At 37.6% G+C, this 27,193-nt stretch overlaps 1 protein-coding gene across 2 annotated transcripts; it reads right to left on the bottom strand.

Annotated features, from left to right (window-relative positions):
- Positions 1-1,164: 1,164 nt before the first annotated feature.
- On the bottom strand, positions 1,165-26,364 carry agmo (alkylglycerol monooxygenase). Of its 2 annotated transcripts, XM_079609442.1 has the most exons (14): positions 26,272-26,364; positions 26,047-26,130; positions 23,319-23,449; positions 22,873-23,024; positions 14,206-14,309; positions 13,964-14,059; positions 12,106-12,172; positions 11,834-11,899; positions 11,503-11,582; positions 10,482-10,616; positions 8,070-8,186; positions 6,449-6,531; positions 6,132-6,237; positions 1,165-1,789 (listed from the first exon to the last, which is right to left on the bottom strand). In XM_079609442.1, the coding sequence occupies exons 2-14, from the start codon at positions 26,119-26,121 to the stop codon at positions 1,709-1,711; spliced, it is 1,293 nt and encodes a 430-aa protein (XP_079465568.1). In that variant the 5' UTR covers positions 26,122-26,130; positions 26,272-26,364; the 3' UTR covers positions 1,165-1,708. The 2 variants fall into 2 exon arrangements, with proteins under 2 accessions (XP_079465568.1, XP_079465567.1); XM_079609441.1 differs by lacking the exon at positions 26,272-26,364 and having other exon boundaries at positions 26,047-26,265.
- Between the last annotated feature and the right edge of the window lie 829 nt (positions 26,365-27,193).

Raw genomic sequence — 27,193 nt, 5'->3', positions numbered from 1 at the left:
ACGTTTTACCTAATCATGTCTCTGAAAATTGTTTCCAGTTGATTGTATTGTACTTGTAAAGCGGGTCTTGCTGTCCGCGCTTAATAGTGTAATAACCTGACACAATATCAGCACAAAAGAGGTTCGGGTCATTGCTAATGTGTGTTATCCTCACATCAGTGAGCTTTCAGCTCAAACTCAATGCGCAGGCATGCAACTAACAGTCGGTGATGGCGGGAGGGAGATTTGTGTCAAGCCAAGCTGTCATGTGAATATACCTGTACAGCGGTGCTAGCATTAACAATATCATAACAGAACACGCATGTGCAGTTTAGACTCCAAACCCTTTGAACAGAATAACCGAATCCCATTTGAATCATATTTTTAAATGTTTGTCAATGGGGACCATCTTCCCTAAGGAATTGTTATTCACAGGTCCTATTCAATCATTTGCTCACAAATAAGCAAAGCAGGTATACAAGCATTCAAGGGCTTATATATATATATATATATATATATATATATATATGCAAATGTGTTACATAATTCATCACAAGCAATATAAAGCAGTTAGTGATGTTTCAAGAGGTTACCACTGAAAATAGTAAATGTGTTAATATTCTGCACAGTAACATCATAACATCAACTGCTGCTTTAATGTGAAATAACGTTCAAGTAATATTAAATTCAGACACTCCTCCGGGAATGTTAGCGAGACATCAAACAAATTTGTCATTAATTATTGACACTGATTAAGCACACCACCTCACTTCAATCCAGGTGTGAAATCCAGATGTTATGAAACAGGATATTAAACTGCAGAAATAGTGACAGTCACATTCTGTCAGATCAATGCATGTGTGTAAATCAAATGTAAAACGAGCTCAAATGTTTGGCGAAGAAAATATTGAATACAATTTTCCATCTACATATTGGAATATGGTATGGTATTCTTATTTTATTCATTTATTTTCATCATATTAATTCAAAACAAATACTTTCTTTCAACTAATCGTATAGGGTCAGTGGCTCCAAGCCGCTCTGTTATTCTTGTCCTGCAGGAATTGTTCTGCACTGGAACTGTCCCAGTCCCCCAAAAAGCAATGAAATGATCAATAAACATAAGTAGGCTACTGAGTGAAATGGGGACACAATTTTAGTGAACCTGCTAGTACCACCTGGTGGTAATTTGTAGAATTACATGAGATCTCCACAGCTAATGACCAGCCTTCATTGGTTTATTTCAGACAGCGTATAGTACGAAGAAAAATCAAAAGATTGTTCCTAAAATAAAACATATACATATATATATATAGCTATAAAATATTACATGTTCAAATCTAAATGTATTTCATGTTGTCAGTAAGAGTTCAGGTAGATTCTGTATGATAAAACTGATCTAAAATGTAAAACTTTACACAAAAATCTATAAGATACTTGAATACATTTCAAATATGGTATGCATGCAGATAAAGCTTCAGTTATTATAAGTTGGTACCTTCTGTTTTTAATTTACTGCGAGCATTATATGTGCTTACGGTTTAAAAGTTCATTTTAAGCTGGTTAGAACCATATTGTCTTTACAATACATATGTCTTTAGTGTGTTAATCTTCATTCAGACCATTTTAAAAGCATCTTTTCAGTGCCAAACCAAAATCAGTCTCGAGTTTGTAAGAAGACGGATTCACACAACTGTGCGGTTATTTGTTGTCATTGTTGGTGTCTTATCTAGTTTTGTTTCTTCATCCTGTTAGTTAGCTGGTTCACACACTGTAGACTCCAGTAGATTGCAGACATTAAGACAAAGGCCTGCAGAAAACAAACAGATATTTCAATTAAAATAAAATAAAAGGTTTTCTGTACATAGTTACATACTTCAAATTTAATTTAGCAAAGTTTTTAATATACGTGTTTGAAGAGTTATACATTATTGCAATGAATGTGATTATAAAACATTGTAATACATTATAATAGAATGTAATGCATTATGATTTTGTTAAAATTTCACTGTGGACACAATGTATTTGTATCAATTACATAGGTCAAAATCTTATTTGCAATTGAATGTGAGAGCCCTAAAATGTCACATACCAGGAGAATATACTACATAAAAAAAAGAAAAAAAAAGAATTAAAGCCAAAAGGTCAAGCATGTGGCCAAAGAATCTCCCATGATGCATTTGGAGTTGAGGTTCACAGAAGCCACTGTGGATACGGGCCAAAAGTTACATTCTTCCAAAAAGCTGTAACCTTAACTGCCCCTCCTTCCTCGCGTTCAAGATCATAAACTGCATCCGAGCTCTAAACAGAGTCCAAAATCATATTCTGTCTATCAGAACTACCTCTCCGATGGGAAATAAATAACGATAGTTTCCTCAGGAGCAGCACAGCTGTTTCCCTCAGAGAGAAGAGAGAAGAGAGAGAGACACACGAAGGGAAAGGCATGTCTCTGTGCTTCCTGACCTCCTGCTACCTGATTCCACACATCTAGCAATGCTATTTTTACAATGCATGTTGTTTACCCTTATTCGTAGAAAAATTACTAAAAAAGTTATTATTATTAAACGAAGTGCATTTTGCTCAAGTCTTCTGCTTCTCAGATTTTCTTGTGACCTTTAAAATCTCAAATGTGTCTCAGACATAGACAGTATATAAAGGTCTCTTCCGGCATTCCAAAGACTTCAATTAGGCTAAAGGTCAGAGGTTACAATATAAACTCATCAAATTCTCCAAAAATTATTACATTCTATAATTATTACATTCTATAATGCGAGAGTGCATGTTTTCTATAACGCAGCCATCTTTAGAATATTGTCTTTGAACTTCCATTTTTGTGGTCGCTCTGTATATTTCTCGATATTTCTATGGCATTGCTGTCCAGGTGTAATTTTAGCTGGAGAAGTGGATTTACTTAATATAAAGTTAACGAAAGTTATCATGATGATTGTAGTGTTTAAAGTAGATGTCTTAACAAATGTCAGTACACCGGAGAGGTTTTAAAATGAGCCGTTCATAAAAGATTGCTGTGAAAATACAGACCGGAAGACAAAAGACATCGAGTGCAGCGCTGAACAGGGGCGGGGCTACATAAGGTCTATAATATCTAACAGTTATCTATCTTTTTAAGAGAAATATCTTAGACAATACTACAACTTTTCTTTGGGGAACCGCATTGGACAAAGGCTCTACTAAGTACAAATGCAAGAATTATTCACCTTTGAGATATTACTTCATTCTACACCGTCGGTCTGTACTGAGTTAATTTTGCTGCAAGATATTATCTTAAGAGGTCTTGAACTTGAACACACACACGCACACACACACACACACTATGAGGAGCACCTGAGGGTTAAATGACAAACTGGTAGATGTTTCAATCAATTTAAAAGGCTTTTTCGCTCCAATTTTCCTTCGCAGGTTTATTTTAAGTGGAAAAACACAAGGATGTATGTTTTGATATAGTATTTTTCACTTATTTTACTGCTCTTACTGCCTCAGTTGACTGTGTCTCTCTTTCTGTGTCCCTCAGCTTTGTTCTCTATTTCACACACATTAAGTACAAAGATACATTCTAAACAACAGCACACGTTCACACTCTGGTTTAATAAGCAAAGAGTCGAGTCTTCAGGGCGGCTGCACTTTTGGGCCAGATGTGTAGAGGACTAAATCTCTGCTGTCACCTTTGTGATGTATTTCTAGTGAGGGGGCGTTTGCAACCTGTACACTCCACATGTCAGTAATGAACACTGCTTCCAAGTTAGGAACTAAAAGAAACCCAAAAATTAAATTACTGGAATAGCTACTGTATGGGAAGCATTGGCTTTCCACACACACACAAAGCCATATAAAAATAAAAAAACCTGTTAAACAGTCCGAGTGCTCGTCTGGGGTGGCAGTGCTGACCTATTACTGAAACCCCCTACTGCTTTTGGCAGTCAAACAAGCGCTGATTCTCTGAAATGAAGCCGAGAGACCGAAGCCTGGTTCAGTCCGGCTCCAAGCGCTTTGATGCCGGGGTGAAGGGCGTCGTGGCAGCCTCGTGTGACTCTCACTGGACTTTCTGTAAATCAGTTCAATGGGATTCTGAGACAAGGTCCAAGATGGATGGGTCTCCTGAGGCTTGTAAGGAACGTTCTGTTCACCATGGCAGCTTGCGTAGCAACCTGAAGCCACGGAAAGATCTAGAATACTCTATATTAGCATTAGCCTTCTTCAATCAAGAGAGGCGATCTTCATACTGCTACCGATTATGTCGTTGTTAATACAGACGTCAAGACAACATCGAATAAATTGGTTAATCATATTTCTATATCAGGAATGCCTTTAGTCGAAATACTAAAATAACAGAACCGTGATATTTTCCAGTGGGTTGGATATTTAAAAAAAAACTTTTTTTTAAAGAAATTAATACTTATAGATCAAACGTGACAGTAAAGACTTTTTAATGTTACAAAAGTTTATTTGTACTTATATTCAAAGAATCCAGAAAAAAAAAATTAACTAAAAAAACTATTAGGCAGCATAACCATTTTCCACATTGACAATAATAATAATAATAAAAATAGCAGCTAACCATCGTATTAGAATGATTTCTGAAAGATCATGTGACACTAAAGACTGGAGTAATGATAATTCAGCTTTGCATCACAGAAATAAATTACATTTTAAAATATATTCAAAATGGAAAGCAATTATTTTAGATAGTAATAATATTTCACAATAAAACTGTTTTTACTGTAGTTTTGATAATATAAATGCAGGCTTAGTGAGCATTAATGGTACTGTACAAAGTATATGTATGTTATATTAACATACTAAACATTACAATAGAATATTGAAATATTCCCACTCTCTCTCTCAACAATTTCATGTAACTTTTCCTCTATGTCTATCACCTAAAAAAAAAAAAAAAAAAAGAGATTTATAAAAATGATTTTCTTTCCCTGTATGCACTGCTCTAATGCTATCTCTTCCAAGATATCCCAAACAATCCACAAACCAGCAATTCACTGGTGACACCTTGGAACTAACAGTGGAAACAACTGTTCCCAATCACCTGAAATACTGTCTAACTCTCTTCTTATCAGTGTGATTCCGGCTCAAGCTCCAGAGTTCCTCTCCTGCAGTGTGCTGGGGGCGTCAGGTGCTGTGCAAAGATAAGCTGACTGCAGCTTTTGTGTGAAGCTGATCTTGATAATATTATCTTAACCTTTTCCTTCAAAAAAAAAGTGGGCTGGGTCTTTGCAGTGGTGTTTTGTTTCACCCTTGAGAAATGAGGAGGACAAATATTAGCTTTGATGGGTGGAAAAACACGGAATGGAAAAAAAAAAACAGGCAAGGATGGAAGAATATCATCCCCTACCTGAAATAAACAGAAGCTGGAATGAGTGTGGAACTGACAGGGCAAATTTTAGGAACTGATAATATTTCTGAAGGATTATGATGGCATTGCTGCAAATAGACTAATGGAAAGGAAAGGAAACTCTTACCCTGGTATGCCGGTCTATTACCGAAACACACTCAATCAGGTTAAGTACAGTACATGGATGCAGTTCACATGGACGCAAAAATCCAACATCCAACGCTAATTTTGTGTAAAACTGTTCTGGGGGAATTTCAGCACCTGAGCTTACAGATGCACGCTCTCACAGTAAAATGAGCAATTCAGCTCTTGTGTAAATCTAATCAGTCTTCCACCGCGAGCCGCAGACATGCTTAATTGATTCCAGAAACACTGCCTTTGCATAAAGCTTGGATGGTGAGAAGAGAAGAGACGGAGGGAGGGCTGCGAAGAGAGAGGTGGCGCACTAATGAAAGGTCAGCTGAGATGCACGGCCCACGCTGCAAGTGCCAGAAACACACACACAGCAATTTTATGGTCAATTGGGCCATGCATCTGGAGCCATACATCACCAAGGCGTGCAGCGAGACACAGTGCCAGATCCCAAAAACATGCACTCGAACACACGTGCATTTAGGATGAAGTTAACACATATACACAAGTCTGATACCTATTCTATTACTTCAGCATTACACTGATCTTGATCGTGTTATCCAACATGTTTTGAGAATAATCCAAAGAGCATCTTGTGGAAGATGGAAATCTGTAATAGAGATTGTGATAATGCCGTGCATGTGTCAGTCAAACTTACCTCCATTGGAAAAGCCAAAAGAGGCACCAGAGGTTTAATGTAACCAAACCGATGAAGCACCATTATCAAAACGCATCTCATCATCTCCAATTCAGCTGCATTAGCCCTGAAAGAAAGGTACAAGAACATTTGATTTTTTTCTTATTTATGTATTTTAGATCAATCTTTACTGTACTCTTTAATAATATAGCGTCCATATTTACTTTGTACAGTAAATTAATTTTCAAAAGCCAGCCCACTAGGATAAATAATTTTCCAGCATGTCCAGTCCACAAAAAAAAATAAAAAAATAAAATATAATAAAATAAGAGCCATACCTCTGATCTATCAGGAATCCCAGACAGGTTAGAGAAAGTAATACGTAGGCAGTCATGAGAAGTACAGTAATCTCAGAAAGCATCTGTAGGTGAGAGATTAGTCATATAGAATACATAGATGAGTGAGAATATGTATATTGTTTCTCAAAGGTCTGTGAATGAAAGATTTTCTGTGAGGAAACAATAATTTAGGTCATGATTTGGAAAAATATCCTTCTGTCTCACTCAATTCAGTCAAAATATAGAAAGATTTCTTCATGCAACACAGGATAATACAAGTAGCCTAACACTTAGTTGTCAGGACAGTTGAGTAATACCACTAGGACGCTCCAAGAACTTAAGGCCAACCATTAGGCAAGCATCATCTCAATCTGAATTGGCACACCTCTATGGATGGATTTACTCTGAAATCATAATCTGGTGATAATTTGCTGTTAATACAAGGAACAATGATAATGAGGGTTTTCTTGACCTTGCTAACCCACCTTACTCAGCAGTGGTTAAGTCAGGTGGGTGACCTCATAACATATTTGATATGACACCAGCAAACAATTACTGACTTTTTCCTGTGTGACTCAAGACAGACTCCAGACCCCAGACCTCAGCCCTGAAGCGCTGGCTCATTTTTCAACAATTAACAAAAAGAGGAAAAAAAAGGAAAAATCTATTTTGATTAGTTAATTTTTAAAGCCTTTCCATATCCAGTTTCAAAAATAACAGAGCAAGAGGGCAGAGGGGGGAAGGGGGAGGGGGCATCTTCCCGAAATTTGCATTTCAGCAGAGGTCAGTGCACAGACCTTCCATAATGACCAGTTAGTCAAACATCCAGCAGGATTGATAGCCCTGCATGGGTGATGCAATTGAAAGATCACATGGTCAACACTAAAAATTAAAAGAGGCACTAAACAGAGCTGTAGCATCACTTGTCAATCAAAGTGAATGCAAACGGACAAAGGGATATAAATACACACTTTTACAATATTTATTGCTAAGCCTGAAGGCCTCAGTTTGCTATCTTCCATGGAAAAGGTGATTGATGCAAAAGGAAGGTTCCCAGGGGGCTGAGGACTTGTATTGGTTGCTGGACCGCCGACTGGCTGTTTTATTTGCTGGTGGAGCCAGAGAGGGATCCAGGGGACACTTCACCGAGAGCCACAACTAAAGGAGCACCGCAGAGGTAGGAATCACAGGAAAACAGGCCGTTTCATTTCAGTGGGGAGGCAGGGTGGGGCCACATATTCTGGCTAACCAAAACTATGCCTGGGGAACATGGACATCCAAGGATAACGGACAAGAGCAACTGAACATCATCTCTGTTTTTAAACGGCGGGCGGGGGGGGGTTGAAAAATAATAGACAAAGATTACTTCAAAGTATTCTGTCCGTACTAAGGCCTTATTATTAAATGATTTTTAGGATAATGAGAGAGAGACTGAGGTTGATAATAGACCTTGCGAGGTAGCATTACCCACACAGCTAATTAAAAGCCTTTAAAAGATCTTGTAGATGACAATGAAAGATGGCATAGAGATGAGCTTTGATATTTCAGTCGGGCACATTTCTGGGAAAATCTGATGTCAATTTCAATGGTGAAGGGGAAGAAAAACAAAAAAGGTACCTACCGTTTGACCCATTAACAAGTTGTTATATACATCCAGCAGAAGTAAGAACTGTATGAACACATAGACTTGCATCGAAGAGGACCATGCTGGATCGTAAGGCTTTTCCTCTCCTGTAATCTGATTAGAGAAAGAACAATAAAATGTCAATAATTTTCATAATTTTTGTAATTTCCACTTAGCAGAATGATTAGCCTAGAAATCTAGACGCACCCTAGCGGCAGCAACATTTATTTTGCAGCCAGGGTAGTAGCAACTCTCCGTTGGGTTTCGAGCTGGAAAAACCAAACTCTAGTCAGGCCAATCACATCGTGTATAGAGTCGGTGGACGGGGTAAACATAATGACGGCAGAGTTGTGACGGTTTCACGTGAATTCCCTGCTACTTGAAAACAAAGAAGAGCTGCCGCTGCTGGCGAACAGCGGTCTTTCGAATCGGCTTTGGCCGCGACTCTGGAGGACTTGGAGTTAAGCTTTACTTTGAGAAAAGAACAAAGAATGGCACTTAAGTCATTCTTAAAAAAGGAACATGTGTTCAGAGTTTTGCCGACCGGATACGACAAAAGTTTATATCAACTAGCTCCGCTGGTGGGAAAACGCATGGGACTCACTCAGCCACAACCGTTCGTTGCTCTGGTTGGTTGTAGCACTTTCCTATTGCGTGCAGAGGGAATCTGAAAGACAACCGTTTATACCGCCCCTCGGATTGAGCCCTGCCAATGGTGAGTTCCCTGACCCAACATCTTGATGTGGGTCTGGCTTGCCAGGCTACAGAATGATAGCATGATCTATTAGATATTTTAACAACTATTATTTTTATTAGATCTTTTTCAGGTGCTTTTTAGACTGTAGAGAGTTTTACATGGTTTCTAGCTGTCTGAGTTTGGTTAATTGGAGCCATTAGTTGGACAAAGATGGTCTAGATTGTAGATCAGAGCTGGTAGGACCAAGGTCAACTTGGTTAGCGCTAGTAGGCTACCTTGGACCGGGAACAAACCAGCTACCAAGCTCAAAAAACCAGATTGACTACCTAACTCAAATGACATCACTGTTTGGATCCCAACCTAAAATAACTCTGCTACATACATCAGTTGTATAGGCATGAATCACTGAGAATTTGATCACTGTTGATTTCCTAAGAATTCCTGAGGCCGTCTCAGCTGCAGACACGTGTGGGTTTCCCTCACACCAGAACCCTGGTGTTCTGCTTTCCCTCAGAAATCAACACATCCGAGCCGGTCTCCCTCGCTCCTTCTCTCCTCCACTCCACAGGAGAAACAACAGGCACACCCCGGTCTGCATCACCGAGGGCCTTTCAAGATATTTCTGTCAAATTCCTTCTCTCTCCACATGTTTAGGATCACCAGGGCCTACTTTGAGGTGGCTTTAATTGTAACATGGTGAGAGCGACAGAAAGAGAGAGAGAGGCTTTCTCAGAGTGTGAAACTGCGTCTGTGAGTATGTGGCGCAGTCAGACGCGTTTCAAAGCAAACCGCCGCTCTCCTGATGAGAAGACTTTAAAACCTTGTCGCAGGCCTGCTGTTTGATCAAACCCAAAAAAAGCTTGCTTTTTAAAGACGAGTGAAAATGAGCCTATTGTGCTTCGGCTCACAAAGGCGGTTAAGATTCATTTGGCAACGGCGCACACTTGTAAAGCCTGTTTGAAACGTGAGTTTGTTTTTATGTGAGAACTCAGGGAGTCATTTGGGAGACCTCTTTTCCTTTTACAGAAACAGCAGGTAGTAAATGACAAGCAAGGCAAGGAACAAAAGAGTTTCAAATTTAAAGATAAAAGGTGACATTTTCTGCACCATTAGCAAAATAATTTCCAAACCGTTTTCCTGAGTACTAACTCCCTTTTTCCATTGGTAGGACAAACAGATAGTCCAGCCGCTAACCCATACTATTTGTTAAGCACTTTATATTGTTTAAAATAACTATTTTCTATTTTAATATATTTTAAAATGTCATTTATTCCTGTGATTAAAGCTGATTTTTCAGCATCATTACTCCATTCTTTAGTGTCACATGATCTTTCAGAAATCATTCTAATATGATGATTTGCTTCTCAAGAAACAATTATTATTATTATCTATGTTGAAAACATTTCGTGCTGCTTAATATTTGTTGTGGATACATTTTGTCAGACCTATTTAATAGTTAGAAAGTTTAAAAGAACAGCATTTATTTAAAATAAAAAAAAGTTTGTTATAATGTAAAAGTCCTTTCATGCACGATTGCTGAATAAAAGTATTCATAAAAAAATAAAAAAATAAAAACTGACTCCAAAATTTTAATGGTGGTGTATGAATTAAATACAAATGTATAAAAATAAAAAAAATCTAATGTTTATGAGTTAAGCAATTTATTTCATTCAATTTGAAATTTCCTAGAAAATAAAAAAAGAGTTTCCCACCTGGGGTATATCAGCAATATCTCCCAGTCTTGGCTTTCCAGGAGTCCAGCCTGGCCCTTTAAAAATGATGGACAGCTTATTTGAAATTCCTTCAGCCTCCCAGAACCTCTGCCACAGGTACGGGTAATAAAGGAACTTGAGAGGGGAAAGAAAAGAAGAATGAGTGTTTAAACCATACATGGCACATGCAGCCGTTATACTAAGCAACCTCTTTAATGCTGCATTACCCAAAAACGTTTCACTCAACTGTGACGTGAAATATTATCCATTTGATTTGTATTTTAGACTTTTCATCACAATCATTTTTTTTTTTTAGCACAGTTAATATTTCACCAAAAGATAAACATTTTTCTTATTCATTTTATTCATCATCATCTAGTCCTCGTGTCTAAATGCTTTTTGTCACATACATCAGACCGCTCTTACTCCGGACCGCCACAGGAGAGCAGAGAAAAAATAATCAAACACAACCTCCATTTGGTTTTGCAGGACTCTTTCACCTCTCCTGAGCCATATGTTTAAAGTGAAGTAATAATGTTATGGTTACAGCATGGCTTTTCCACTAGCCCGGTAATGTGAGCAGAAGCCGGCTCCCATTGACTCTGCTCAGATATTTACATCTCTAAAATTAGATTGGTCTGATACACTAGAGTCCATTATGTGAAACCCAATTCATCTCCAGTGTTGATATTTTCACCAGTCAAAGGTCTTGATAGAATGAGGGGCTAAATTAATCTAAACATTTTGTCTATAAAATGATGTAAACGTTGCTTGCATAATATGATCATTGAGCCCATGTATGTTACAATGATACCATAGTAAAGAAACTAACCCCAAAAAAGACATAATGCAAATATACTTTTTAAATCTTAGATATTGCAAGTCAGATCATTATCAAAAAAAAACATTACTGTAATATTAGTATTAGTATTACTATTATTAATATTTTTTTACAATAAAAAGTTAAAAATATATATATTTTAAATCTTTATTGACATTGTCATAGCTGTGATGTACCAACCTCAACAGACCAGACTTCAAATGTGTTGATTGGGTGTGTGAGACCATAGACAACTTTCTCACTTTCAGGAGTGAACGTGCCTATATGGAAAAGAGCGGAGAACATCACATTTTTGGCATGTGCATTCCTAAATCACAATAGTAGAGTACAATTCACAAAAAGAGACAGATCATCATTTGTGTTTTTAAATTATAATTTACCCTAATTTGTACTTTGTGCCCTTTTTATTCCCAAAGACATTAGAAATATTACATGAATGTAATGCATGTGCCACTAATCAGACAACAACCTATTGGTCGACATTTTGAAAGCATATAAACACAGAACTTACCAAACATCCTGTCCCATATGATCAGAATTCCTGCATAATTCTTATCTATGCAATATGGATTTCGCCCTGCGAATGCATGGTGAAATGTTAATGATTTACTACATACTGTAGATAATGACTAGTGTATATAAAGTATTAACACAGTGTTACTTATGTCACATGATAAGATCGGACAAAATAGGCTTCGCTTTTGACCCACAGTGATAAACTAACCGCAATGCATTATGGGAACAGAGCAATGCAATTCTACTGTCAAATGTAATAACACTTACCATGATGAACTCTATGGTGGCTGGGAGTATTTAGGATCCACTCCAGAGGTCCAAGATCTTTGACCAGCTAGTGATAGAAACAGTTGCACAAGGTCACAGATAATATTCTTACGTGCTTCCAAGCTCCAAAAATTATGCAAAGCACCATAAAATGCCAAACTATGCGGTAACTACACAAGTGACTTGTGCGCTATATTCAAAGTCATATGATAGCTTTACGTGAGGAAAACATAGAAATTTGAATGTTATTCAACTGACAATCTTGACATCAGTTGATCTGGTTCACAAAAACGATTTAATTGATTTGTTCACAAATCTGACTTATCTGATACCCAAGTTCAACTCACTGATTCAAAAAAAAGGGGAAGATTATCGATTAATAAAGACTATAATTTGGGTTCACTTTTACGGTGCTTTTGTGTCATTTTTGTATTATTATTTGAAAACCTACATGGAAAAAAATGACTAGTACAATATTCAAAATTACTTATTTTGTGTTCCAGAGAAGAAATAAAGTCATACAGCTTTGAAATGATATTAGGGTAAGTACATGATGACAGAATTTTCGTTTTCGGGTGACCGCTCTCTTTAACCTCACTAACAACTATTTCCTTTAATGCAAAAAAAGGGCAACAGCAACAGGTCGCTCCTATATTCAGTGTGTAAACCACAGACAAAACACCCAAAGACAAATGATCATGGGTTAGCCCATTGTCCTCCTTTGACATTTTTCATATGGACAGGCAGACAGAATCGTAATATTAGTCTTACATACAACATGTGATTAATTTCCCCTATTGAGTGCCTTGTCTTTATCTTGGCATTACATGCTGAAGAAATGTGCTCTTCAGGGATTGTGGAACCTTGACTGGTTCAGATGTTCACGAATGTACTTGGAGACATCATTAATACATAGTGTTTTCTTATCTGATGAGCTCGGTCGAAACTCTGCTAACTACGGAAAGAAAAAGGTGGCCAAATTTCCAGATGGAAAGAACAATATTTATAGATTGGATGTAAAACAAACAGTACATTGGATTAGAAGAAGAATAAAGAAGCCATTAAGTCTACTAACACACACTCATAAATACACGTGCGCAAGCTTTATGGAGAGTTAAATGCACACATACGCATTCAGAGCCTTATTTTACCAGGTTATAAACATCCATTTCAGCTTGATGGAGCATATATCGCAGGTGTTAGGGCTGACCATCAGGTTTTTTACTTAAGTATTTGATTTTTGACGTCTGCAAAATGGGAACAGCTCAGCAAAAGTGAGCACCGTATTTCAGTGGGCCATTATTTCCATGTAATGAGAGATCTGGCAACAGCTGAATTTTATCTTAAAAGAAAAGAGCTCCCTCACGACTTAACTCGTGTTCTAATGTTGGATGAGGGCTGGGAATTCGACGCCAATAAATTACATGACATCAAAAAAAAGCCTATAAAGGGAGCATAAATTATACCCCTCAGAAAATTGGAGACGTGAAGACTGTTTTCACTAATAGAGCTCTACAAGATGGAAGTGATTCCAAATCCATTTCCCAAACGATCCCCGAATGTAAAGTCGATACTGAAGCCCATTTAAATGGCAAATGTAAAGCTTCTGTTTGGAATATTTCATAAAATCTCAAAATCTCATTACTTATGATTGAGGGTGGTTTTCATAACCACAGAACAGGCCAAACTGCGAACCTACAAAAGATTAGAGTTTTGAAAATGGCTAAACTAAGTCTACCATGCTATGAAAGTAACATTAAACAGTTAACAGCAAAGAAATGGCTTCATTTTATCTTAAAATGTGCCACTAAAATATTTTAAATGCGCTAAACCATTAGTAATGACAAATCCACGGTACCTCAGTATGAATCCAGAACTGATACAGCAGGTTAAACTGTATGTGCACTGCAAACACTGACGGAGGGACCATCAGCGCCAACGGAAGGTAAAACAGCTGATAAAACACATCAAACATTATCACTTCATAGTAGGTCATTAGCTACACGGCTAGAGCTCATTAACTAATAACTGTTATGTGATCTATCATGCATCATGCCAAAATTATCATAGGTTAATTAGGGAGATGCAGGTTCTTCATACCCACGAGGAAAACTGCTGAGTGACAGATTGGCGTAGCGCTGTCGACAGATTGTAGTATTCAGAACTGTGGTGAACCTGATGAGCAGCCCACAGGAAGTTTAACTCTGAAACGACAAATAAAGGAGAAAGACACAGCTGAGTGGCATTGTTGAAATAATGTGCAGAATCTGAATCGATGATAAGCAGCAATGAATTGGACTAATTTCTATGTTTTGGCTTTAGACATGTTTTGAAATTGTTGATATATGAATATCTAGAGTTTGCAAACCAAAAAAAAGGGACTCTAAGACCCATATTCAGGCCACTTCTCATTTTTGACAGAAATATTTGCCTGCATGCTTCTGAATATGCCAGGAGTAAGAACAAGTAACCTAATCTCAATGAGGCTCCTTATGGAAATATTTTTTTTACATTTCTTAAAATAGCATTATGTATATATATATATATTAAAATAAAATGTACAAACATTAACTGTAGGCTTCTGTGGAGAATAGTTTATTTTCTTCTTTAAAAAAAAAGAAAAATTCTAATGAAAACACACAGTGTTCATAAAATAAATAAATAAATAAAAAGTCCACCCTCAAGTCTCCTTGATATTCTGGTCCTTTGATACAGCTTGGGTTCCTCCTTCAATGAAGTCTACAGGAGCGCCGTACTTAGCAGAACTAATGAGATGACCAACACTGTCAAATCTCTTTAGGATTTTTCTCTGAGATTGTCGAAGGCCTTGTGTAAGTGTGAGGTCCATCAAATCTAAGAGCTGGTGAAGTTCCCGGTGAAATGCTGTGGTCCAGCTGAAAAAACACACCGTGGTGAGAGCATAAGAACAAACCCTTCCTCCCTGCCAGTGGGGCTCTGCTGAGATGTTCGAATCACCAGGCCAGTGGCAAAGTGAGCAGTCAAAGCTCTCCATTGAGAAAACAACTTCAACCAGTCCACTTAATCCAGATAACAGGACCAGGAAGAGATGCTTTCAGTGTGTATGAACATTTTTTCAAACAGGTTCTCCCAAACATTTCCCGTTTCTGCTATTGATTGAACAAACAGACATCAATTGTTGCCATAGGATTCTCAAACCAACAGAGAAATGTTCCAATAGTTTATTTCCAGTTGTCTCTGCACTTCAAGCAAGTATAGAATTAGATTTGAATTCCAAACTTTAAATTAAGTATTGCAAGAGCTAATACTTTGCTATAAATAATGCTCTTTAGAGATTTCTGCTTTGAATCAAGAGATGAAATCAGAGGTTTTTCTCAAAACACACCCGCAGAGCTCCAGTCAGTGTTTGAGAGTGTGTGAGCCCATGCTTTCACCTCCTAGGGCAGAGCGGTGTAAGATTGATGTGGGGTGTCACCGGTAGGAAGTATGTTCAGCTAGGCCTCATTGCAATCCGTGTCCTCGTGCGCAGGCCTCGGCTGGAAGCCGCATAGTTTGGCAGGCAGTATTCAGAGGGGAAGAGCTTTAATGATGAGAACCTATGCCACAGAAAAGACTTTCCCATCATGCCTGAAGACCATGGTCTGCTCAGACACAGAGATTCTGTTCTTTTCTCAAGAATACAGGGATAAACAACATTTAGTTGCACAGAAACCAGTATGTGCCATGTATTAGTTTGCTCTCAACACTCAAGGAGAGATATCAACTAGGGTTACTTGGGTGCTCTTGGTGCTTGCTGGGGCATCTCTTCTATTCTATATCTATTTAAAAAAAAACTAGGTTAGACAAAACTGGAAAGGGTCGTAGAACTTGAATATTGTTGTTATTTTGTTAGTTCAAATGCTTCTATTGCTTTCCTTATTATAATTCTTATAAGTCGCTTTGGATAAAAGCGTCTGCTAAATTATTAAATGTAAATCTGCTAATGGACACTTATTGGCCCAAGGCAAACTATATTATTGTCTATGCAAATTAATATCCAAACCATGTCATGACATTCCCAGAATGAATTAATGAAATTAAGACATTTATGTAAATTTTTATGGAAAACAAAATCATCACCTTAAGGTTCAGGGTCTATTGTACTTAAATAGGTTCTTATCTATAAACTCTGGAATGGATGCAAAGTACAGGAACAGAAACATCCAGACTCGTGTACAATTACCATCACAGTACATAACTGTGCTGTAATATATAAGGGTGAGAGGCCCCATAAAATGAAGGGTTAAACTAACAAGAAAATACACTGATTATACCATTGTGCATTACAGTGCACACTTTAAAGTGTACTGCCGATACATTCTGAAAGGAAAAATAAATTACATCTCTCTACTTGTAAATATGTTAATGTTTTTTAAATGTGCTACACATGTGCACATTCAAACAACCTATTCATAAAAACTATAAGAGACCAAGAACACTTGGCAGTCAAGTTCTTTTCATCACATGCATTAAATATTGAGTTTTCCCTTTTTCATCTAACATGTGAATACCTCCTCAGCTCTAGTGCCGAGGTCTCACATGATGCCACGGGCCTCAGTGAGCCTCAGCGTGGCGAGAGACTGCATGCCATGTCACTCAGGTTATCAATGAACTGTGAACGTCTGGGCAGAGTGGACAAGCTGTCAGTGAACAAAAGACGCCAACACAAACAGTCACAAACCCATGTCCGTCACCACAATACTTCACGGTGTCTTTGCTTACAGTCAAAACTGCTGCTGGAGACATTTGTAAAAAAGAAAAAGAAAAAGAGTGGTATATTTTGAATTACACTGCACATGAATAATCATGGCTGATATTCGGAAAAACTGTGCAAATGCAGGAGCGATTTTGCTATTATAAAATGGTTTAATTAAACAATATGTTAATCTAGAGTAATACTGTACATTTTAAGTACAATATTGCCATTTGTTCGTGAATCACAGCTGTGCTGAATGTTTTTGATTCACTAAAATTATAGGTTTAAAATAATTAATTTGATCTTGAATCAGACTTGCGCTATGATATTGCTTTCTGCCTGTAAGGACAACGCAATATAACTTTTTTTTTCTTTGCTATAATATTGCAATACACTGCATCTTTTATTCATTCATTATGGACTGCAGGATTAAACAGGTCACATGTGAATGGGCATTGTGATGCAACGCGCTACAATGGATGCTTCAATACAGCATCATCATGTACTCATTCAGAAAAACAAAAGTACCAGTTTATAATATTGATTTGTCCAGAAAGACAACATCAAACAGTTGTAGTGCATCAAAAATGTGTCCAGTACAGAGTGTTATTAGCCTAAAATACTGTAGTTGCTTAATCATGTGAACTAACAACACAGCTAAAAGTGTTCCTACCATTTTGGACCTTTAATTGAAGGTAGCCTACCTTTACCTGTTGAGAAACGCCTTTACACGCACCCTTAAGAGCAGTATTTGGGATGTTTTAGATGGGGGAGGCGTAACGCGAGAAGGCACATTTGCACAGTTGCTTTATTTTTGTAATTCCGCTAAGTGTCGCAGAAGCTAAACGCTTTACCTTTAAGAATAACAGTCAAAATCAAGTTCAAAAAGAACATTGCAATTAATTGGAAAATCTGTATTTTTTCCTAGTCCTATTTCACTCATGGCATATGGTGGAGGTAGACTCCTTTCCTAGTAGACACAGCAAGAGACATCCCTCAGACTGGCTTGGTTTGGCTTCGTCCAAAACGTACATATGCACACACTTGCCTACAAACACAAGTGGCTGATTTGCTGGACATTGTTGATATTATTGCAGTGTCCCAGGGGTGCTGGTTTTGAGCCCTGGCTCCACATCCTGGCCGGTTCGATTCTTTTGTACGCCCTCCAACCTGCACGGCCGGGGACTTCCAGAGGCAAGAGAAGATTTATGAAGCCCCCGTGGCCTGGGGTTAAACCCCGCCGCCTTCCACCAAGAGGATTCCTTTTGAAAACAATAACATCCAGTCCCGGCCTCCTTTGGGACGGCCCGTGCATTGACGTGCTCTGTTTGTCTTGACAACTGCCGGCGTCTGCGTAAACGCTAAACGTGTGCCACTACTGTATCCCTAACATGATATTGGGAGGTTGCATATGTAAACATATGTGCTACTGCAACATTTTGCTACTGGAGAAAGCTAACTTTTTTTCTTTTTTATAACTTTTCTGATTCCAGTTACAAATGAAACAAATTAGCAAATAAAGTCAAACCTTCCATTCCTATGTGCATATTTACAAGGTTACATCAGTCGCAATATTTACTCATTTTGCCCCAAGCACTTCCAACGATGACAGCCACAAAATACCATTTCTAATATGATCAAAGCTTACTAAACCCAGTGGCTCAAGTGCAATAAACACCTTTCCCACTGAAAAACATTGAACGGTGTGAGGTGATAAAGAATGTAACATTACGTAATGCCTTCCATAACTTGTTTATAGTTTCTATCCAGCTTTATGACCCTCTGTATAAACCTACAGCATCTAACCTCAACCTCAACCTCAAAATAAAGTAAAAAGACATGAATATGACACTTCTGCTAGACTGCACACCAGATTAAAAAAAACATGTCTAAGAAACCCACACAATATCCTCCTTGGACGAACCAAATGTTTTTCCAAACTATCATTATTCAAATGTCTTTATGTGACTCTAGTGAATGAAAAGGAGAGGGAATTAGGGAATTGAAATGCATGTTGCTTTACAAAAGTTGGGCTTACAAGTAAGACTCTAGATCCAAAGACCTGCAGGACTTGTAATTAATCTAAAGACGTCATGCAACACATCTACTGTAGGAAACACAGAATGCAACCTTAGGCCAAACTAATCACCAAAACTAAGGTTATTTAAGCGAGTCTGCCATTAAAAGCAATCCAATCTGACAGCATTTCTGTAGGAAAATCAATCTTCTCAAAATTGAGGATGCAATGAAATATTTACTGGAAGAAAAAAAAAAACTTTCAATCTGAAAAAGGATACACAACAGCGTCCACTAGAAACCACTTGTAAAAATGTTCTGATTTCAACTAATTCAATAAAAATGTGAAAAGTTAAATTTACATAAATTTCAGAATGTCATATTTGGTTAGTCCCTTTTGTACAAACCTGATGATGGTGTTCTCCAGCATGATATTTAAGAATACAAAGTGTATCTTGTGCTTTAAATGGAAGCGAGAGTATTTTTGCTCGATTAGTGACCCAAGAAAAAGTGCAGAATCGTATTCATAGTTCCCATTAGTTTGACCTCATGGCATTTCTTTGTTTTAGGTTTTTCAAAATCCAAAAATGTATTTCCGTGTTTAAACTACAGATAGTAGTTGAAAGTAGTAAAACCCAAATGTGGTCTCAGACTTCTGGAGCCCACCGTACATCTGTCATTGCTCATGACTCATGAAACTGAGAAATGAAAGACTAACTTGATGGAGCCCTAATGCAGCACAGCAGCCACCATGGCCTTCCAGTCAAAAGCCCATCGGCCTGCTTCAGAGTTCCTGAATGGAGGGTTAAGCTGAGGTTTTGGTGGAGCGCTTTGGAAATAGTAGCATATGGGGACCGGAATCACAGTTGGTATGAGAGCGGCAGAGCAAACAGAGCTACTACTGCTGTCAACGAGCCGGCCACATTAAATCTCTCTCCTGCTGACGCCAATGAGCGTGGTGCCTATGATTATGTTGTTTACCGATGGTAAAACACACACTAGTAAAACACACTGGGTAAATGGTGTAAAATACAACTATGAGTTCTATATGAAATATCAACAATCCAAATTGCAACAAATATAGGCAAATGACCGCATTACCTATATTGCACATTGGGGACCGCAGCTAGTTCAATACACTTCTCTATCTACAGATTTTTTTAAATCTTGCTGCGTAAAAGGACCTAGAAGACCATTAACCTAGTCCGAGCTAAACCATAAACCTCGTCTGGCCTACGCTGCCAAAACCGACCGTGCGGTCGGAAAGCCAGCCCCGCTACAGTGGAGTGTGGCATCGCTATAGAGGAAGACATGGAAAGGCCAAACACCACTAAGAGTCGCAATAAAGGTTTGCAGGCAATTGGAAAATAAGGCAACATGTGGAAAAAATGTGACAGAGAATGACAGAAGAGAGCAGAATGGACGCATGCAAATAGCTCACGCAGAAGCAGACGCCTGGACAACATCAAAAGCCACCAAAGCCAAACGCAGCCTTTGATTTATGAGGATATGATTTTTTAACTATATTAAATGGCTAGTTCAGTCAAGGAAAAACAACTACTTTACAAATCGGTCTAAAATTTAAGCTTGAATTTAGTTTTAAATGTCATTCAGGGCAGTTGTGATAAATTATGCGAAAAATGGGTTGCTACTGTACACATTTCAAATGCTACAGATATTATATTACAGATATTACAGCATTTTTGAACAGATCTTAACATGCTTATAGTATAAAAAAAGGACCTGTGACCTGTGTAGGGAAAAATGAAATTCATAAAAATGATCCAAAAAAAAAAAGTCCCATTTTACAATGGCACTAATTAGGGTTAGTATAGTTTTATAGCGGTCATATTTCTGCTTTTATGCCCATAACATTGTTTTTTCATGCTACAGAATAAAGATTTATAGCTTACAAGTCCCAAAAGAATAGAGCTTCAGATAAAAGCTTTTGTGCGCCAACTGACCCAAAATTGAGTATGAAAAATATTCGGAGATCATTAGCTAAACCTTAAGACCAGCTGTTAACCTCTCGAGTTAGTGGTCAGAAGTGAAATCTGAAATAACAAAGGTGGACATGTGGTTTAGTCCGAGAGCTGCTGCTCACAGGTTTCTGGTCAATAAAAATAATCAATCACATCTTTTACACTCAATGGACATAAAAAAATTAAATAACAAAGATTTTCTATATAGTTGCATTTCATTTTAATCTGTCATCATACACTTTGGTCTTGGTTTGGGAACAGAGAACTGTTTCTTGTTCAAAACAGAATATGAACAATAAACTTTCTACTGAGTTGCCCTCACTCAACAAAAATTGATTTGACTACTCTGGTCATATTTATCAGCAAATGACTCTTCAGAGTCAGTTCTTTATAATGAAATGGTCAAAAGACTCTCTGGAAACAGAATCCATTACGATTCCCATTGCTACTACGGTCACTTTTTCGATTCTTCTCGCAGTAATATTCTCTGGTTGCAAAGGTATAGCAGCTAAACTAACTACGATCCTTAAAAGAAAGGCCATTATGTCTGGGTCTTTTATGAATTATAATCATACTAAATCCAAAAGAAGTCATATTGGACAGCAATGGAATAGAACACTAGACAAAAAATTTCCTCTGACTTCAAAAAGAACAAATTGGGCACAGGAGAGCTCTGACATAAATGACATTTCCGACTCGGGACAATGGAAAACATGACAGCCACAAGCACCTCATCACTTTATTTAGGGGTCCAAGTGAAGTCTAGAGAGATGTAATTTAACAAAAAAACATCCTGCCATCGTATCAACATTAAATCCCAAATGGATGGAATTGGAGTAGCATATGGTAAGCATACTTCAGAAGCGAAGGGCAGTGACCTGCTTTTACTTTTTTTTATAATCGGTAGAAACTGAAGTCCATGCACTGGCCTCTGCTCTGACACAGTGGATGTTTACTTGTGGAATAGAAGAGGACATGGGGTAAATTATTGAGCAACAGCTTGTAACATTGTGTTTTGGTAAACCAAAAGCAGGATTTCATATTCTCCAGCATACTGGAGAGCTACTCCTAAAGCAAGATCCACCGTCTCAAACTGTTGAGAAGCAGATTTACAACCTACAGTATGGTAACAAAAGTATATTTACTGGCAATGCTATTCTGTGACGGCTGCTATTGAAGAAAGAAGAAAAACACCGCAGCACTCAAAGAGTACAGCTGTGACAACGTTATCCTCTGTTTGGACACACATCTCACGGCTCTCTGCCTGAACTCTCATGCTACGCAAACATAAGTGTCTTTTGCAATCGCCTACTTCTTGACAGATTGATATTTCATATACAAGGCCAAAAAAAAAAAAAAAACATTTAATCTAAGATGCATTTTTCACATCTGGATAGAAGACAGATTATACTGTATATAAATGTGTTTACTGAAATATGGAAAATATAACTCCTATGGAGTTTGAGGTCAATCAAAAACAGTTGCTTTTCCAAGTTATGGACTTGCAAATGTAGCAAGACATACGATCCTTGAAGACACAAGGGGTCAAAACAACATTATCATGGAACTAAACCAGCCATTATGGCAAGAACATAAAACTAACATCCATATATGACTTCAGGAACAAATAATGCTTCCTACAGTACTTTAGTTTAAACATGTTCAAAAGCTAGTTTCAACGCAATGAAAAACTCAGGATTATCAGTGAATTATGACCTAAATTGCAGTCTGTTTTTCACAAAAACTTACCATACGGCTTCAGAAGTTGTATGGACCACTTTTATGGCACTCTTTGTTTTTTTGTCATTATATCACTATAAACTGAATGAAAGGATTTTAAAAATGACTATTGTAATGGCTCCTATTCCAGTTGGAACTGAGATGTGTAAAAATGCTATTAGTACTAGATTCAATAATGAAATCATATCAAAAGAAGAAAGCAGCACACCCCGTACATTTTGGAATGTTATAACCTTCCATTTTTACATTCAGCGAACTTCTTTAAAGCGGATGGATGGATATAATAGCAGTGCATTTGGCAGGATATCCACATACCATGGACGAATCGATGGAACCAGTAGTATCCCATGTCCACACCAAGAAACGCAAGCCACCACGTCCAAGCTGAATCCCAGGGAAGCTCCAATAAACGGAAGTTGTTCCAGACATAAATATAAGCTGACAGCTCCAAACTTCTCACCATGAGCCTTGAGAAAGACACAGAGAGCTGAATTAAGTCATATCAGCAGATAAACATGTCATGGAGTCTATTAATGCAAGAGAGAAACATGCATTAACATTAGTTTTGTTCTCAGTTTCATTCAGTGCTCAAAACACTGCACAATATCATTGTAAGGTCAAGTGATATATCTGATATACAGTATGACTGTCAACAAAATTGAGTTTTGCAATCTAAGACATGTCAATACTTTCCTGTGATTCATAACCACAGCCATTTATGTGAGGTAAATCTGACACTTAGGAAGTTGTTGTCAACTCACTGAGGCAGACGAGACATCATCCCTGCGGACAAAGACGTGATGAAATCGTTGATCTTGATGCGAGGGCCATCTGTCTTTAACCATCCCAACACAATCTCCAATATTATCAATCCAATGAAATACGGTGTGGCCTACAACACACAAAAATCATAAATACAGCAGTGAATAAACACCAGCATAACAATCATTAGAATTATTTACGGTTGACTCTGGTACATTTCATGGAAACTTTTGAGTGCTGCGTCTTTATTTAAAAGACACCTTTTGTAAGGGTTGCACATGACTTTTTGTAACAGCCAGAAAAAAATGCATGATAAACTAAGCATACAAATTCAAAACACTAGTCCTCTGTCAGCAAATAAATAAAGTATGTGCAAATGATTCTGTAGAAAAGTCATGGGATAAAAGAAAATAATATGTATTTGTGTGTGTGTGTGTGTGTGTGTGTGTGTGTGTGTGTGTGTGTGTGTGTGTGTGTGTGTGTGTGTAATATATTAAACATTGAATTCTAAATACTAAACTATATATATAAAATATACAAATAAAAAAGCACAAAAAACTAATATCAATCATTAAGTGCTACAAGTGAAATGACCAATATGACATAAATTTATACCTTGAATTCAATGCGAGTAAATGTATAAATTTCAATGCAAAGTGTGTTGGATTGGCGTGTAAGGAATTGTAAGGATCCACTAAAGTTGTGGTTGTGTGTTCTTCTGAACACCAGACACATTATTCAAAATTATAATTTGCCAGCAAGGTTTAACTTTAAATATTTGGTTCTGATGTTCAGGATTTCTTGAACTTGGACTACCCATCAAAACCTAGCGCAAATCACAAAAGACTAATTAAAAACTTAACAGATGTGGTGCTGGCAGAACTCTGGGTCACTCTTTGCAGTGTGAAACCCTAGACTCACTTTCTCACATGAAAACACACACGCACACTGAACCGAGTGTGTGGGGTAGGTGGGGTGGGGCAGGGCTCAACAGTATAGAGTAGATCTACAGGTGGAACTCGACGTGTGTGTGTGTGTGTGTGTACATGTGAACTGAGGCAGGATAGACCACTTGGGAACCCCTATCACACGCAAATCTGGACACATCTGGCTGCCGACTGCAGCGAATCTCGAGCTGCTAGTGCAACGAACCTACAAACCTATATGAAATTAAACCTACATGTAATTAGATATTTAACTTCAATGAGCTGCTTTATTTGCAACAAGAAAACTACAACAACAAGTGCACTTCAATTTAAAAAAAATTGAAAAATGGTTATTGGCATGTTTTTAACTATAGGCCTACATTTAAAAAAAAAAAAAAACTAAACTAAATGAAAACAGCTATTTAGCCCTGCAGAAACATTTTAAGCTTGCAAAAATTGTTAATAGTTGTAGCCTATATAAAGTTGTGATTGTGGACTCAGATCTCACCAGGGGAAAAATTACATTTGTGAAGCAGATGTTAGTATTTTATGTTTTTTTCTTTAGCTTTCTTGGACATATTCTGGACTTTACACAGAAAAACTGTCAAATCACAAATCTGTTTTTAAGGAATGCACTGTCAACTAAACTGCCTTAATACACATTTCTAATACAACATTTTTATTGAGATTTTATTGTTTCAGCTACACATTTATTGTCTAACAATGGGACTGCAAAGACAGTTTTCGATCAAACTGATCGGAGAAAATATCTAAAATGTTAAAAGCACAAATCCATGTATTGACCGAGACAAGAAAACAGAATTTCTATTCTCTCACCCACACACATCAAGAGACAGAAACTTCAAATAAAGTTCTGCAGGAATGGTGAACGAGGCAATTTAACAAGTGTGTGTTTGTGACAGAATTACAACAATTAGGATTCCTGCAGTGTGGTTAATTGCAATTTCTCTATTCATGTGTTTATGGAGGCCTGTAAAAATGTGAGTGTTTTACCTCAAATAACAAACATGTGTTGATTTGAGTACAGCCAAACCAAAAAACACACATATGGGTCTGTTAAAATGTGAGAAGCGAGCACCCTGCTGCAGGGCTTAAAAACCCGAACAGGTGGCAGACTTATTTTCCAGTTGTTGCAGGCATGGTGCTCACTGTTTTTGCACATTGATGAAAATCAAGAAACCACACAATGTGGAATTAAGGCATCATTTAAACCCTTAGAATTAGACTTGTTGTTAGAAAACATGGGTGAAGTCTCCATTAAAGTCAAACAGAGCATCATGTCAGAGAGTCTGAAAGTGTTTGGTAGAGCATTATTATCAATACTGAAGAAACCATTATGATACAGATGTTTTGTACAAAAATATACTGACCATATGGCATGCCATGATTAAAAAATCAAAGCAAGTAGCTAATGTTAAAAAATCCCCAACACTGAGCACATTTGAAATTCGTAGACTACATCTGGTATCTTCTGATCCAAAAGGTTTAAGGCAATCTTTTCAATCATCGTTGTTTATAGCTATAGGCCTACTTATTTAATACAGCGTATATCACATACACAACTGTAGCTTACTTTTTTTCACTGTATGATGCTACTGCTAAAACAGAAAAACGTAAATATCACATGTAGCCCCTATGTAAGCTCTGTTGTGTAAGCTCTGTCGAACTCTCTCCATGTGTGTGCTGTCGTTATTAGTGTAGCTCTAATAATAAGTAGCCTAGCCTATATAATCTCGTATTTGTTTTCACCATTTTTAACTAGTAATGACGTCAGACTTACCTGATTAACATATGTCGGCACCTCTTGTACAGTGGCGAATGATGATTCGTTAGGAGTCATTAGACTGAACAGCATACGAACTCCCTGAGAAACAGTCACATTGTTAACTTCCCCTTGCGCCATTGTGTTTGTAAGTGGTAAAAATGAAACTACAGTATAAATCAGTGGCTCCTCTCACTGCCGGATAAAACACATATGTTGTCTGTTGAACGTTTAAACACCTACTGGCGTCTGGACCTTTGAACTTCACGGGAACGCAGTCATGAAGAGATTATGTAATCGCATGACACAAGACAAGGAAGCAATTGTACTTACTTTTCGATAGCACGTGAAGGCAGCATTTGCCCACCAGGCACCTTGATATCAATTTGATGTCACTTGTAAAGACTTGATCAAGATGCTGTATAACATCATTTTAAATTCAGTTTGGACAGCAATTTATTCTAGTGTTAATTGGGTGTATATAGGAATTTAATCCCCCACTGAAATTGATTTAATTTAGGCCAATATTTTGACACCAAATCAATGTCATGTTTTAGATGTCAAAGTGACATCACATTGACATCAATATGTTTAATTAGGATTTATATACAGTCATGGCCAAAATTGTTGGCACCCCTGGTAAATATGATCAAAACTGGCTGTAAAAAATAAATCTGCATTGTTTATTCTTTTGATCTTTCATTCAAAAAATTGCCAAAATTCTAACCTTTCATTGAAGCAAGAGAATTGAAAGTGGGGCTAAATCACATTATGAAATAAATGTTTTTCTCCAAAACACGTTGGCCACAATTATTGACACCCTTTTATTAAATACTTTTTGCAACCTCCTTTTGCCAAGATAACAGCTCTGAGTTTTCTCCTTTAATGCCGGATGAGTTTGGAGAACACCTGACAAGAGATCAGAGACCATTCCTCCATACAGAATCTCTCCAGATCCTGCAGATTCCCAGATCCATGTTGGTGCTTCTTCTCTTCAGTTCAGCCCACTCATTTTCTATAGGGTTCAGGCCAGGGACTGGGATGGCCATTGCAGATCTTGGTTTTGTGCTCAGTGACCCATTTTTGTTTTGATTTTGATATTTGTTTTTGGATCACTGTCCTGTTGGAAGATCCAAACATGGCCCGTTATAAGATTTCTAGCCCC

The sequence above is a fragment of the Phoxinus phoxinus genome (assembly GCF_949152265.1).
Source record: "Phoxinus phoxinus genome assembly, chromosome: 4".
Taxonomy (NCBI): domain Eukaryota; kingdom Metazoa; phylum Chordata; class Actinopteri; order Cypriniformes; family Leuciscidae; genus Phoxinus; species Phoxinus phoxinus.
The sequence above is the reverse complement of the archived record's forward strand: the minus strand, read 5'-3'. Positions and strand labels throughout refer to the sequence as shown.